This window comes from Nannospalax galili, unplaced genomic scaffold, assembly GCF_000622305.1.
Source record: "Nannospalax galili isolate Female #2095 unplaced genomic scaffold, S.galili_v1.0 scaffold399, whole genome shotgun sequence".
Classification (NCBI taxonomy): domain Eukaryota; kingdom Metazoa; phylum Chordata; class Mammalia; order Rodentia; family Spalacidae; genus Nannospalax; species Nannospalax galili.
Window position 1 is genome coordinate 2,231,527 of NW_008345053.1, and position 15,035 is coordinate 2,246,561.

Below are 15,035 nucleotides of genomic sequence, written 5' to 3' on the forward strand. Positions count from 1 at the left end.
TCATTAGAATTATTACATGATGTCAATAGAATGGAGCTTCTGTGATTGAATCATGGTGACTTTCTAAGAGGAGGCAGACAGCACACAGACATCCACACTCACACTGTTCCTTCCTGTCACATGGTGCTCTGCACTGACTTGGGACTCTGCCAGCAAGGTCATTAGATGGGACCCCTCTACTATAAGTCAACAGAAGCCTCTTTTCTTTATAAAATAACCTCTCATGGATTTTCTTACAGCAACAAAAAGCAGGCCAATACAATCCCCTGTCAATAATTAGCTTTTCTTTTAGAAGACAAAGTCCATGATTTGCTCCCTTTCTTGGGTCCAGAGATTTGAAACATTTGGATGAGTCTGTACCAGAATCCAAGAACATCTTAGGAAAATACAGTTTTATTCTAGTTCCTCAATTCCTACCTACAGGCTCTTATGAAATGTAAATTTTAACTTGCATGCTGTCTTTTATCTTTGATAACCTTGTGAAATGGTTCACAATACTGTTTGCCATTTCATGGGGTTAATAAAGAAATGAATTGCTAACCTTCCTGTCACACTCCGTGAAAATGGGGTGGGCATGAGCAGAGGCACCCTTGTGGGAACTAGGTTCTGAAGTTAGCATGCGCAGTGACTTGAAACTCATCAAAATTACATTCAATTCCCTTCAGAAGGTGCTGTGATGGAAAGAGGTATGCTCCTATGTAAATCTGACATAAGGATTTTCTTTTAGATTTATTTTATGTGTATGAGTGTTTTGCCTGTACACAGACACCAAGCACATGGTGCTTAAGGAGGCCAGACTCTTCTGGCTTAGGAATTCTTGTGAATTCTTCTTAACTAGTTCTCTTAACCATGGAGCCATGTCTCTAGCCCCTGATAAAAGGTTTTGCTCCATAGCTGGGGCTACATGAGGAGGTGACCACAAGATGGCTGACCTTGAAAGGACATGTTAAATGAATACTGGCTTCCTCTGAACAAGAATCCCTCACTGGGGCACTGATGATGTGTGTGGAGATTTATGTTTCCTATTTCCCTTCCCTCTACAATCTGAAGAGTACCTCACAGTAGGCTGGCAGCTTGAACACCAACAACAATCTAAATCATTACTGTTTTTCTTGCTTTTCTTCCCAGCTTGCAAGGTTGAACATAACATGACTCCATCATATCATAGGTCTGCAGATGTTACTCAGGTTCATTATTCCTTGCTCTTTAGAAGTCGTGTGTGTGTGTGTGTGTGTGTGTGTGTGTGTGTGTGTGTACATGTAGAAGTTCAAGGACAAGCAGGTGCTGTCCTCCTTTTTTTGAGACAAGGTCTCTCATTGGCCTGGAACTCATCTACTAGGCTAAGCTCACCAGAGAGCACCAAGGATTTGTTTGCCTTTGCCTCTTTAGGGCTGAGATTACAAACACAGGTCATTGCATCTGCTTTCTGTTGTTGGTTGTTTTTTGTTTGATTTTTTAAAAAACAAAACAAAACAAAACAAACCCATGGGTTCTGGGACTTGAACTCATCCTCCTGATTGCAAGGTAAGCACTTTCTGCTTTACTGACTGAGGTATGCCCACAGTCCCTACTCACTTTGAAGGTTTTAATCTAATCTTTTACCAAAATGGAAACACTATCAGTTTTCAGCTACATGCTCTCTCAAGCATTACTGTATTAAGAGCATGGAAAGTTCCAGGTGAGTCTTCCCCTGAAGCACAGCCACTTAGCCTCAGGTAACAGTCATCACTTCCCAGCATCCTCATGAACATTTATGGGAAAAAATTAGATTTCCACTCTGAAAACCAGTGAGTAAGAAGGAGGTTTCTAGGTAATGTTCCCTTTTCACCAAATTAAGGCTGTCTTCTAGGATAAGTCTTGGGCAAGTTTTCATGACAGAATGGCAATACAGAGAACATTCACAAATCAAACTCCATTCTAAACACAATAAACCAGTGACAATGGCTGTGGACTTGACACCATTTTAAACTTTAATATTAATAACTAAAAAAATTGAGGAATCAAGAAAAAGCAAAAAAATATTTTGAAATTCTAAAGAAGTGATTTCAAGTAAAGCAAACCAAACAAACTCAAATGCATTAACTGTAGTTTTTGTTATAAAAGTCAAACAAATTCTCTGAAAAATATAAAAGGACATTTTAAGACAGTAAGTTTCCCACTGTCAGCAATGAATTCTATATGCACCCTTCCAACAATCAATCCTGCACACCTCACACCTACTTACTAAAATGGTCACAGAGTGTAGGACATGGATGAATGCTGGATGCAACAAATATGAAGTATCACATTCTTCAGAGGCCATGGTTCAGTCATCTTAACTGATCCTATGATCAAGGAAAACTGGTGGAAAATGGTCAAATTTATAACTGTTAGAAATACTTTGCCCAGAGGCCCCAACCTTAGCTGAGGAACTATTGGCAGCTGATCAGCTGGGTGAGGAAGAGTTTGGTCTTCTTTCAGGGAATCACGCTAAACAGGCTGACCAGGTTCCAGTGGATGAGCTCACACCCAGGGACATGCAGGGACACAAACTTGACTTGACAGGCCTTAACATATATGAAAAAATGCATGAAATTCAGTGTGTGTGTGTGGGACTATGAGGGGTGCTGTTAGGGGAGGAGGGGCCTAAATATGTTGAATATGTATTATATGAAATGCACAAAAATGTAATAAACAATATATATTAAAAAAAGAAGCAGAAGAAAGTGAATGTATTTGAATAACACTGTGCACTGTTCTTTCTGAAGCAGCTGCAGCTCACTGGGTTGTGTAAGTAGTGGGTCTCTGTCTACAAATACATTTTCTGTTCAATAATAAAAACAGTTAACAGCCAGAATGAGAGAGAGAGAGAGAGAGAGAGAGAGAGAGAGAGAGAGAGAGAGAGAAAGAGTGAGAGAGAGAGAGAGAGAGAGAGAGAGAGAGAGAGAGAGAGAGAGAGAAAAGAAAAACTTTTCCCAACATGGCAACACTGGTTGTGTGTGGCTACCAAGCACTAGAAAGGCAACTGGGGACACATGCTACATGACAGTCCTCAGACATGTCAAATAATTCATCATGAAAATTAATTCACCTGTTTCTTTGTGCTCTAACATTGCCATTAGAAAACATGTATTCTGTTGGACTGCATTATACCAGATATTACTTTAGGTAGAAATTATACTGTAGAGACCATGGGATACTGCTTCTGTTATGGTCCAGGAAGAACACTTGTCCATGTGCAAGAGGTACAGAGAAGAGATCCTTGAATCTGACCCTTTCCAAAAACACTATGACTCTTCTAAGACACTATGACATCTAAGAATAGAACTGTGCATAGGTCAGGAGAGAATCAGGAAGTAGGCCACGTCTAAAAGGAGAAGGCATTCTTGAGCCATGCTTTTTGCATGCTAATCCAAAGCAAATTTATTCATGACTTTGGCCTCTACAACTTTCACTGATTTTTCTGCGGTTTTTGCTGAAATCACTTTAAAGTACATGAGCCATTTCCCAGTAAACATTTCCCCCCAAAGATCCAATGATTAGCAATACAGCAAATGACTATAATCACAGGTACACAGACTGGATGTTAAGCCTGCTATGCAGGGAGCCATCTGAGGAATCTTCTCCAAAGCTAGACACAGGGAGAATATTCCTATTTTCATTGTACTGTCCATGAACATTCTGCCATCAAGTTTGAATCTGTGTCTATAGGGATCCACTTCCTCTTGAGCTACCTACTAGTGCTCCAGAGCAGAGTCTGAACACATATATATCAGAGCAAAGCACTAGGCAATGTTGAGGGGACAGAGTAAAACAATTCAGATCTGACTCACTCTGTCTGCTGACAGCTAGTGGAGGGTATTAGCATCACAGTAGTGTTAGGGAAATTAAATGAAGGAGGAAGTATTTTAATCAAAAGATCTGAGACAGTACCATGTCCAGAGAATAGGTTTCAGCTAGTGAACACCATACATTTCAGTCATCACTTTGGAGGCAATATTTGACGTCTCTAGAAAGGCACAGAATATGAACAAAGAGAAGTCACAAGGAGCTTACAAAAAGAACACTACACGGAGAACCAGGAGTCCCAGAGGAAGAGATGTAAGGGGAATTAGACATACTATAGACATGACGGAAGATGAAAATCGACAGCTGTGCGAAGTAAAGGAAGTCTTGTCTGCATCCATAGGCTGAAGATGGAGTCAATGCAAAGATGGAAAATGAAAGGTTGGGGCCAGAGGGTAAAGGTGCCTGCTGCCAATCCTGAACACCCGAGTTCCATTCCTTTCACTATGTGGATAGTGGAAGACGAGAACTGATGTCCACAGGTTGTCATCTGACCTCCACAAGCACACTGCTGCACACACACACACACACACACACGCACACACACACACACACACACACACACACACACACACACTCAGGATAAATAAAAATGTAATGAAATTAAAACAAAATAGAAGGCAGGCATTTCAGATGCATGGATATGTGGTAACTGAGTCATCAAATTTCAGGCTCTATAGCCAAGTGGCCAGGGGCAAGGAGAAGCCTCATGGGCTGTGAGCACAGAGTGCCAAGGGGAATAATTCTCCAAGACAAGCAGAAAACATGGGGAAATAGGGAGATGCTTTTTCCAGACTCTAAGGTTTCTCCCTTGGTAAGTTCCTGTGCAGATGCAGTACATGCTGGGCCATCAGAACATATTCCACACAGGATCATTTCAAACTGATTAAGGATGTTTATGGCAGAGGAAGGTGAAGGAATTGAAGTACATATATTGATATTTATGCAGAGGAAGTAAGGGATGTTTAAGTACATGTTCAATCACATGCAAAGAACACTCTGATAACTAGAAAACCAAGCCTTTGCACACTCAGACTTTGATAATTAGTAACCTCAACAGCTACACCTTTACTCTCCAAGAGCTCCTGCACTATGACCCATTTTCCAAGCTTTATTTATTTTGAATTTTTCTTTTTTTATTGAGCCTTTAAATTTTCATACAACATTTCCCACTCAAATCTAGACCATCTCCCCCATCCATACCTCCCCCTATCTCCCCTCCGAACCCTATGCACTCTGCCATACAGGCTAAGCTTCATTTTTGTAGCATAAAGGCTAACAAATACATTAGACTTTAGCATTTAACTTTTACTGCTAGTATCTGCTTAGGTATTTAGGGCCTGATCTCTATTTTTATGGAGCAAGAGTTTGATTTCCTAATACAAAATTTAAATAGAAATTTTATTACATAAAAATGATTTAAAAAATATGAGAAACATCTACTAAAATATATATTTAAAGTTTGTTGTTTATTCAAAATTGGAATTTTACTCTGGCAACCTGTAAGTTACTAGCATGTATTTGCTTAATATAATTGTAATTAATTTTTGTTATTTGTCTTGAAACACTTTGAAAACAAATACATGTGCATAATTTTTTGTAAAAAAAAATCACCTGGAAAAAATAACAAAAATAATGATTTTAATTGCCAAGAGTCTGTAATTAACACATATTTCTTATGTGTAAACAAGTAGGTTTAACACCAAGACAAAAACCTTTCTTAGGGATTGCAGCTGTTCTCTACTGTAGAGATCACTAATCTCTCAGTAAACAATCACGAAAACAGCTACATATACCAATTAAGGTGTACAGATTCATAATATTGTCACATGTAATCCAGAATGAAAAGTTTTGAGACAGGGTCTCCTTGTAGCACCAACTGGCCTAGAACTTGCGGTGTGGAACAGGCTGGCTTCGAACTCACAGAGATCCACCTGCCTCTGCCTCCCAAGTGCTGGGATTAAAGGTGTGCGCCACCATGCCTGGCTCAGAATGAGAAAGTTTTATCCCAAATAGCAAAGCACAAACAAAAGAAATCCACATCAGACTGAAGGCCAGAGATTAAGTTAGGGATAGGGTTAGTGTTGACTTCCTATCTGATAGAATTTAGAACTACCAAGAAGACGGGCTCCTATCTCTGTGCCCCCCGCCCCCAATGATGGCCTTTAACCTGGAACTGGGAGATGAAACACATCCTTTCCCTCTAAGTTGCTTTTGTTACAACGTTTTATCACAGCAATAGGAAAAGAAACTCAGACATTAGGAGTATTACCAAACAAGAGCACCTCCTGGGAACCAATGGAGACCAGCAAGGTAAGCAACTGGAAATCGCTTTCCAAGTCTTACCCGACAGTTGAGCAGTGTATATAGCACGTGGTCTGGGGTGGTCTGTGCCCTCCACTGTAAGACCTCTGAGAGGAACAGGAACTAGAAGGACAAAAGGATGTTAGGGTCAGGCCAACGGAGTCTCCATTGGGCAACCTCAGTATTTAAGTAAAAATAGTTTCAGAGCATGCAAATGTCCTAAGATGGCATGCTTACCTCTACAGAGGCATAAAGGTACATTCATTTTTCCCCAATATATATTTTATTGAATTTCTATGCATTTCATACATGTATCTTAATCATATTTAAAACCCCTCCCTTGTCTGCACCACCCAATAGGCACCCCCACCAGATTTCATGCATTCTGTCATATATGTTAAGATCTACTGAGTCACGTTTGTGTCTCCAGATGTCCCTCAATGTGAATTCATCCACTGACACCTGGTCAGCCTATCTAGTGTCACTCACTTAAGGAAGTCCAACTCTCCCTTCACCCAGCAGTGATCAGCTGCCAATAGTTCCTTGGCTGAGGTTGGTGTCTCCTGCCCATTTCCCCAGTTCTGTGCTGGGTTTGTCTGGTTTGAGTTTGAATGGGTCTTGCGCATGCTGTGTAAGGACACATTCATTTTAAAGAAAAACTCTGACAAATTTATTATCAATGGGTTGAGCATGTGTTTTCAACTTTCCCCTCTGTAGCTATTTAGAATTCATTGCACTGGACAGAGACTAGCAGTTCCAAGGACTGCTGAAGTACCCTCAATGAGGCAAGTTCTCTATAACTCAGCCACAGGGACAAGAGAGCTATTTCCCTATAGGCAGAGACAACCAATACAGCAAACCTTTCTTCCTAGGGTGGCCAGAAGATGCAATGCTGATTTCTGTGGGTGTGCAATGAAAGAATCAGATCTAGTCTACTTTAAAGCATGGCTTCAATTAAGTGAGTGGTTTTAGAATGGTAATTCCCCAGTTGCTTTGCAAATTATATAGATTAGACGCATCATATTGATTTAGTCTGTAATAAAAAGGACAGTCCTATTTCATGTCAGGATATAGGAAATATTCATGTAGCATTCTAACCCCTTTTATGAATAGACCACATGAGGAGAATGTGAAGATCAAGTTCTTTCAATGAACGAATTGCTATGTTACTGCACTGGTAGTATTTACATGATTTTGTAACACTCTTTAATAGCCATATAGAATGGGCCCAACTTTTGGCTGTGGAAAAAGGACTTCTTAGGTGAGCCCTGAGCATGAAGGGTTATAATGGAGACTTAGATGTACATAGGCAAGTTGTATGTTGTGCTATGTGTGCAGAAAGGGGCTGGGTGTTTGCTCCTGAAGCTGTACTAAGAAGGTCTGGCTGTTTAGAACCAAAGGATGAAAAAGCTGCACACCAAGGTTGTGAGGCAGTGGGCTTCATATCAGGACCTGTAGGGTAGTTAGAAACAAGTGAGGAGACACTAAGAAGGGATAATGGTTCCCAAACCTTTGCGCTAGCCCTGGCCCATGTGAGATGACATCACTTTCTATTTCTGTGCTACAATGAAATTTCCTAAAGCATCATATCCCCTTGATAAATATTTCCCTATACTATTATATGAATGTATACTGTAGGCCAAAGAGGGAAGGGGGAAGGAGGGTACTATCAAAGATAGTACAGCAGTAGATGTAGAACTGACAGAGTGGGACATTCAGGGGGCAGTCACTATGATTCTGCACCTAGCTAACATAGCATCTAATTCAGCTTTACAGTGAAGGGGAACAATGTGAGCTCTGACCTCGGTTCTCACCTTCCGGGCCTGGTCATTGTCCTCTATCTGTCCCAGGTCTCTGCCACTTGCCTGGGCAATCCTCTTCCCAGACACCAGATTTCCCACCATCACAGAGGCGGGGCCGATTTCTGGAAGGAAAGAGAAGTATGACCAGTGAAATTCCTGAAAACGTGACTCACCATCCTGGTAAAGGGCTAACCAGGGGAAAATGATTTGAAGGCCCCACCTTCTAACCACAATTACAAGAGATTTCGAAGAAATCACTAAAATAATCATGATGGCTGCTTCAACAAGCCTGGATAAGGGTTATGAAGAAATAATGTTTTCATCACATACAGAATCCTTTTAGTGCCCATGAGCCAATGCTTCTATTTTTCCAGTGTTAACCCAACAGGTACTGATGTGTACATATATATTAGAGTGATTATAAAAATGGTACAGAAGACAAAAACAGGATTTTTAAAATGATGCAAATTGGGGGGGTACTTTAACTGAGGAGAGAAGAGAGAGGGCTGTACATGGGCAGAAAGGAAAGAGAGATAAATAATACGTAAGTAGTGTGAAAAGTCAAAGGGAAATGCAGTATTGAATAAGTCTACTGAAAAACATACATGTAAATGTGACTGCATGTGTACAGCTGAGGGCTACATAACAAAATCACAGTGCCAGGCACAGAAAACCTCCCTTCAAGATGTTGGTTAGGGTGGTCCAAGAGACTCCCAAAGTAACACAAGCTATTGCTATAGCCCTTGATTACCTCTCAGAACTTGAAGGTAAGACCCTACTGCTGAAGACAGGACATACTTCAGACACAGGACTTGGAGCAATGGAGCTGGAACTGACCAGGAAGCCTTCTACCTGAAGACTAGCTTTCATAGTATGAGAAGATACTATGCAAGCTTCCAAGGAAGATAACCAATCAATTATCCTATAGTCTATGAACCACAACGACTGGCCCAGCAAACTATCTCTATAGGTTACAGTAGTGGTACTTTTACCTTGGGGGTAATCAATAGCTGTCTAATTGAACATAAGGCCAGCTCAGCAGGAAGGAAATCATACATGGCACTTCAAACACAGCAAAGAACACTTGGCTGGAGAGGTCACGGATCCTAGAGAAAAGCCTACTTCTGTCACTTCTGTAGACTAATGTAATTTCTTACTGCATTCTAAATACATTTCCTTATATTTACAGACATGTGTACCTCTTACTTCCCATCAAAGAAGCTTCCTTTTTTTGCAACAGATGGAAAATATGATAAAGTTCCACAACTGGTCAAACACAGAAAATAAGTGACTGGGAGGTACCCAGCCCTAAGTGACACACTGACAATGCAACTTCTAACTAAGGCTCAGGGAACATCTTTGAAGAGGGGCTGGAAAAAATATAAGAGCCAGATGGACAAGACACCTGCTGCTAGTTAATGCATTCTAGACATGATAGGGAAGCTGCACCAGTGAACTCTCCACAGTGTGGTAGTCTCACAAAATTTGCATAATGACAAAACCAGTTGACATGCCAAGGTGGATGGGGGCAATTTCACTAGGTATCTACCTCAAGATGAAGAGCTATAGGCACTCACTGGATGCTGAAGGAGGGAGAATCAGTTTTCTACAGGAATGAGCTTCCTGAGAAGCTGTTACCAAATGAATAGCACTAAACACAGGTACACATGAGCACCACAAACTGACTCACTGCATTAAATATATTGAAAATATATGTATATGTAACAATAATAATCAAAGAAGAGGACAATAAATTGAGAGAGAGTGGAAGGAGACATAGGAGGAGTTGGTGGGAGACTGGGATGGACGGAAATAATGCGAACAGTCACGTATGAAAGTCTCAAAAAGTAAAAAAGTTACTAAAGATTTTGAAAAGATGATGCATTTCACTGATAAAGACTTCTGGATTGTATCTGTTTTTGTTTTATGGTATTATTACATAAAATAAGAGTTGACCAAAACCAAATAAATTATAATAATTTACCTCTTGGGGTAGATTCAAATAACACTACCCATGACAGATAAGATACAGAATCACTTATTTCTGTTTAGTTACCAGTAAGGTTTGAGATTCTCCATCATGTCACAATAGAATGAAAAATGAACCCAGAGACCACTGTAAAATCAAAGTTCTCCTCTCACTTCCCTGTTACAAACTCAATGATGTACATCCTTTCCCTAGTTTAAGTGAGCAGCTTAAAAGAGAAAAATCAGCTGTACTTTTGATATCTTTGCTTTTCCATTTATCAAAGAAGCAAGTTTCTTTTTAAAAAAGTCTTTGAAAAATTTTTATTACATTTATTTATTTATTTATTTATTTATTTATTTATGCACACAGGCCATGGCACGAGTGTGAAGGTCAGAGGACACCTTGTGGGGGTAGGTTCTCTCCTTCCACCTCGTGGGTCCTAGGGAATCAAAATCAGATCATAAGGCTTTGCAGCAAGCACTTACCCACTGAGCCATTTTGCCAGTACAAAAATCTCTTGAAGTGCAGAAACTAAATTTTTTTTTTTTACCGCTAGAAACTCTATAAAGCACTCACATTTTCTTTTCATTAAACACATGCATGAAAAGGGATATACATATATATTTAATAGGGAAAGGATAGATATTCTAGAGAATATCTGTGTGTGTGTGTGTGTGAGAGAGAGAGAGAGAGAGAGAGAGAGAGAGAGAGAGAGACAGAGAGACAGAGGGGATAGATGATACATAGAGGGGGCAGTGTACAGAGGAGAAGGGGAGAAGGAGAAAAAGAATGGTTATTGAAAGAATTACAGTATAAGGACTGAGGAGATGGTTCCATGGGTAAACTGTTGTGCAAGAGTGAGCAGTGGAGCTTAGACCCCCAGAACCTACATACAAGCCAGGTGGGCATAGTGGCCTACCTGTAATCCCAGAGATAGGATCCTTGGAACAAGCTGGCAAGTCAGACCAGCTGAATCAGCAAGCTCTGGGTTAAGCAAGAGACCCTACCTCAATATATAAGGTGGAAAGTAATTGAGGAAGACACCCCACATCTGTTAAGGTTCAGATAGCCCCGCCCCCTCACCAACAGGGTCTCAGGGACCTTGCAAGCCCCTGAGAAAGGGTAACTGAGTTGATAAGCACCCTGGTCTTTGAAGTCAAGAGAAGCAGACTTTTCTCCACTGTTTGGCCAACATAGCAGGCTTCCCCTTTGATCTCTAAAGGGGGCAGGTTTTAACAGTCCTGCTCTCCCGCTGCCCCCCCCAACTTAAAAAAAAAAACAAACCTTCCCACCTTCTGAGGGAAGCAGAAGCCTCCTGGTATAAAAAGACCCCAGCTCATGACCCGGGGCAGACATTTTTCCTACCTGGAAGGGAATCTGTCCCATGTGTTCCTTTCCTAATAAACTCTATTCTGATGGAGTTTTATCTGTGTCCTGGTGCTTCCTCCTGATCAACTGGATTCATCCATGGCTACTTTTACCTATCAACATAACCTAAGGCCTCCACTTACATGCACACAGAGGTGCACCCACATATGTGTGAACATGCATATGCATACATACACATAAGGGAAAAAAGAATTATAGTAGAAAATAACAAAGGTGACACAATCAATTTGTACTTAATTCTTGGCTTTATGGAATATAAGTTGAAGGTAGACGGGTAAGTCAAATTGCTATTAAACTTCTGGTGGTCAAGTTACGTTTATCAGTCAAGAGATGCATGCTATTACTACACATAAAGACCTGGAAGTTTGCAGCTCAACAAGTAGATCATGGGATGTATCAAAATAAAAAGATTCAGTTCAAGGGATGCAGTGGCAAAGAACAAGGCTCAGAACTGGCCAGCTACCATGACAACAACCACAACGGTCCTCCTTCTAGAATGACTCAGAGCATAAGGCATGCTAGTACTTACCATCCTTTAGCAGACTTCCAAATGAGCGCAGGGCCACTCATTATAGACATACAGTGGCCCATACAGAATTTAATTTGCCAGAAAAGACTCAATTTGTCAAAGCTGTGGGTAAGATGGTGGGGTACTTTAAAGCAGGGTTGAAATTGAGAGATGAATCTGTAGCAGGCTTTGAGGTTCCTGACTGCTAGTACCTTTGTGTGAGGCTAGATTCTGTATAATCTCAAGGACATATCACAAATACTCAGTCAAAGCATTTCAGAATTTTCCCATGTGGTAAGTGTGGACAGACTAAATTTCTTTTCTTAGTTTTCACTAAAGTGCTATGAAAGAAAAATAGTCTTTTCACATTTAACAAAACAACCAAATCTGGTATGTTCTGCTTGCTAGAATAATTGGAGCATTGGCTATGGTAAAAGCCAGTTAGTTGGTTACTTCTGCAAGATCATCACTCCTTCCTGAAGTTGCACCATCACTTATCATCCATTTGAGACTCAAGTACACACATTTTGGAGTGTATCTCAACTTGCATTTTCAGAGTGTGAGACAGCAATTCACCAAAAGAGCATTTTATACATGTCCGTATGACTTCTACAGGGACAGCTTTCATGGACTCCTAATAGGAAGAGATGTTATAAAGGAAGCAATGGAAGTCTCCAAGCACCATGTGTGCGTGAGTGCAAGTCCTAACCTCGACCTGGAGAGAACACAAGAAGAAATAAACTGTAGTGAGGAAAGAGCTCACAAGGTAACAGAGGCACCTAAAGTAAGGCACTGTGTAGACCCTGTACATCCTCAAAATATTCATCATGTCCCCATTTTGAACTCTCACAACTGGAAACACCTTTAAACCAGCTCAGGCCAGTTTCCAAGCTAGCTTTTAGAGGACTCACTTTGCCCAGCCCTCAGTTAAGATACATCATTAACATAAATATCAAAGATAAAAAGCAAATGGCTGATACAAAAGTAGGACATATAAACTGGACTGGGAGGCAAGGCCCTCCTCAGGTGCTAGACACTTTGTGGGACTCCTCACAGTGTTCTTTATTCTGATGGACTACCTCAAGCTACAGCTATGGACCTGTGTCTATTCTGATGTTTTATAATATTGTTGATAGCTTCTGTGATGGGTTAAAGATCCTTAAAGACTTTTGTGCTTAGTTTCATAACTGCACACGCACACTATTATTAACAAAATAAATAAGAACTTGCCCAGTAGAAAAGGAATCTTGTTGCTTGTGACTCTGTCTTTTAAGAGCTCAATTTGCACCAGCTAGCAAAATCTTTACATGTAAGTAGCCATGGTCAATGTCTGCTGTAGTTGCCAGTATCAGTATCTGTTCAGAGTCATTTTAAATCCTTCTTCCAAAGGGGTCTTTGAAATCATCAGTGTAACTTCCTTACCACATAAATGGAAACTGAGGCCTCAGAGCAATATCCTCTAGGGGCCCATTACAGGTCATCAGGAGATCTAGAGAAGTCAGTCACAGGGCCTTAGCTTAGATGTCATTTATTATTTGAGAGAAACAGAGAGAAGAAGGAAGAGGAGGCTGGGAGGGAGGGAGTCAGGGAAGAAAAGAAGAAAAAGGCAAAGAGGTAAGGTGTTCCTTAGCATCTGTAAGGCCCTGGGTTCAATTCACAGAATGAAAAAAAGAAAAGTCTTTTGGAGACACATAATTATGTTACTTTACCTCTCAATATAACAGAAAGAGCTGATGCATCAGCTATTTACATAATATACAGTATATACTGTGTACTACATATTGATATTTATATCTTCCTTCTTAGACTTAAGCCATCCTATACAGCTTTATTGAGGAAGGTGTAGCATCAAAGCATTAAATCATTGAAACCACAATTTCCCACCATCCCTAATGAAAGTGGCTTTTGTTCAGGTGTCCTGATTTTTGCTCTGGCTTTAGACTAAGATCTTTTTCTTCAGGCTGTTTTTTCCTAATTATTAAGTTTCTTAACCTTGGGCTGGTAAGGCCAGTCACTATGAAACCATGTCATCTACTTGAAAATGACTCTCCCTATAATAATTATCTACCCTGAAGCTTTACATGATGCTCAACTGGTAGGCTTTGCCCTGCGGACCACTGACAGAGGGTCACTATGGTCAGAGCTCCCACTAACTCATTAGCCAAATAATGGACAGGAAGGTGCTGGCACCTTCAGTTTTGTACTGAGGACATGCTCGTGAGTTCTGCAGTGACATGAAGTTTAATACTACAGGAACCAACATGCCTGCAAAGAGCAAGAACTGTATTCTTCCAATGTTATCTACGTTCTAAGATAATAGGGTCAAGAGAGGCTATTTCCCTGTCTTCTGAATGTTCTCCAAAGGGCAGCACCTCTTATCTCCTTGAGGCTTGCCTGTTTAAGGACTACTGATACCAATATAAAGACGTGGACACTCAGGGCTAAAGAGATGGCTCAGTGGTTAAGAGCACTGGCTGCTCTTGCAGAAGACCCAGGTTCCATTCCTAGCACCCACATGGTGGCTAACAACCATTTGTAACTCCAGTTTCAGGGGAATCAAAGGCCCTCTTCTGACCTCCACAGGCATTGCACAACAGGGGTATACTTACATACATGCAAGCAATACATGCGTACACATAAAATAAAAATAAATAAAATATTTAAAGATGTGGACACAAGTCAGCTGCAGCTCTACATTTTACTACAGGAATCATATATACCAAGGATAGAGAAAGCAAAAGGAAGATGTATAGGGAAAAGAAATAGAGGAAATACTTAGGGAAATGAACATAAGGAAAAAAATGAGACTGGTGATCGTACACCTGCAATCCCAGCACTTGGGAGGCTGAGACAGAAGAACTCTAAGTTTGAGGCCAGCCTGGCATATACACAAAGATTCTGTCTCAATAAACACCAGCAGCAACAACAATAAAAAACAACAGTAGGTGAACAACAAAAAAGACTAAGCCAGTATGCCTGGGAAGCCAACACCATAAGGATTCCCTATGCTCTTGGATAATGAAGTATAATTACACCATGGGAGATCACACTACTTAGCTGCATAAATCCCATACTATGTACCACACAAAATATCCCTGAGATGTAGAGAGAGTAAGAGCAGGAGTCTGCAGCCTGAAGACCTGGGTTCAAGTCCTCAGCCTGCTATCTGCTTGGGCAACCACTTTTCTCCTGTGAGTACTACATTCCTGATCTTTGAACTTGATGCAATCAACAATCA

General features: G+C 40.7%; 1 protein-coding gene across 5 annotated transcripts in view; it reads right to left on the reverse strand.

The window, feature by feature from the left end:
* Dip2c (disco interacting protein 2 homolog C) overlaps nt 1-15,035 on the reverse strand; it is a gene marked incomplete in the record, with an annotated part of 458,386 nt that overhangs the window by 64,513 nt on the left and 378,838 nt on the right. For 4 of the 5 annotated variants that reach the window (XM_029567488.1, XM_017800185.2, XM_029567487.1 and 1 more), the window contains 2 exon segments: nt 6,172-6,252; nt 7,932-8,053. In XM_029567488.1, the coding sequence (XP_029423348.1) occupies nt 6,172-6,252; nt 7,932-8,053 (203 nt within the window). 5 annotated transcript variants of the gene reach the window in all.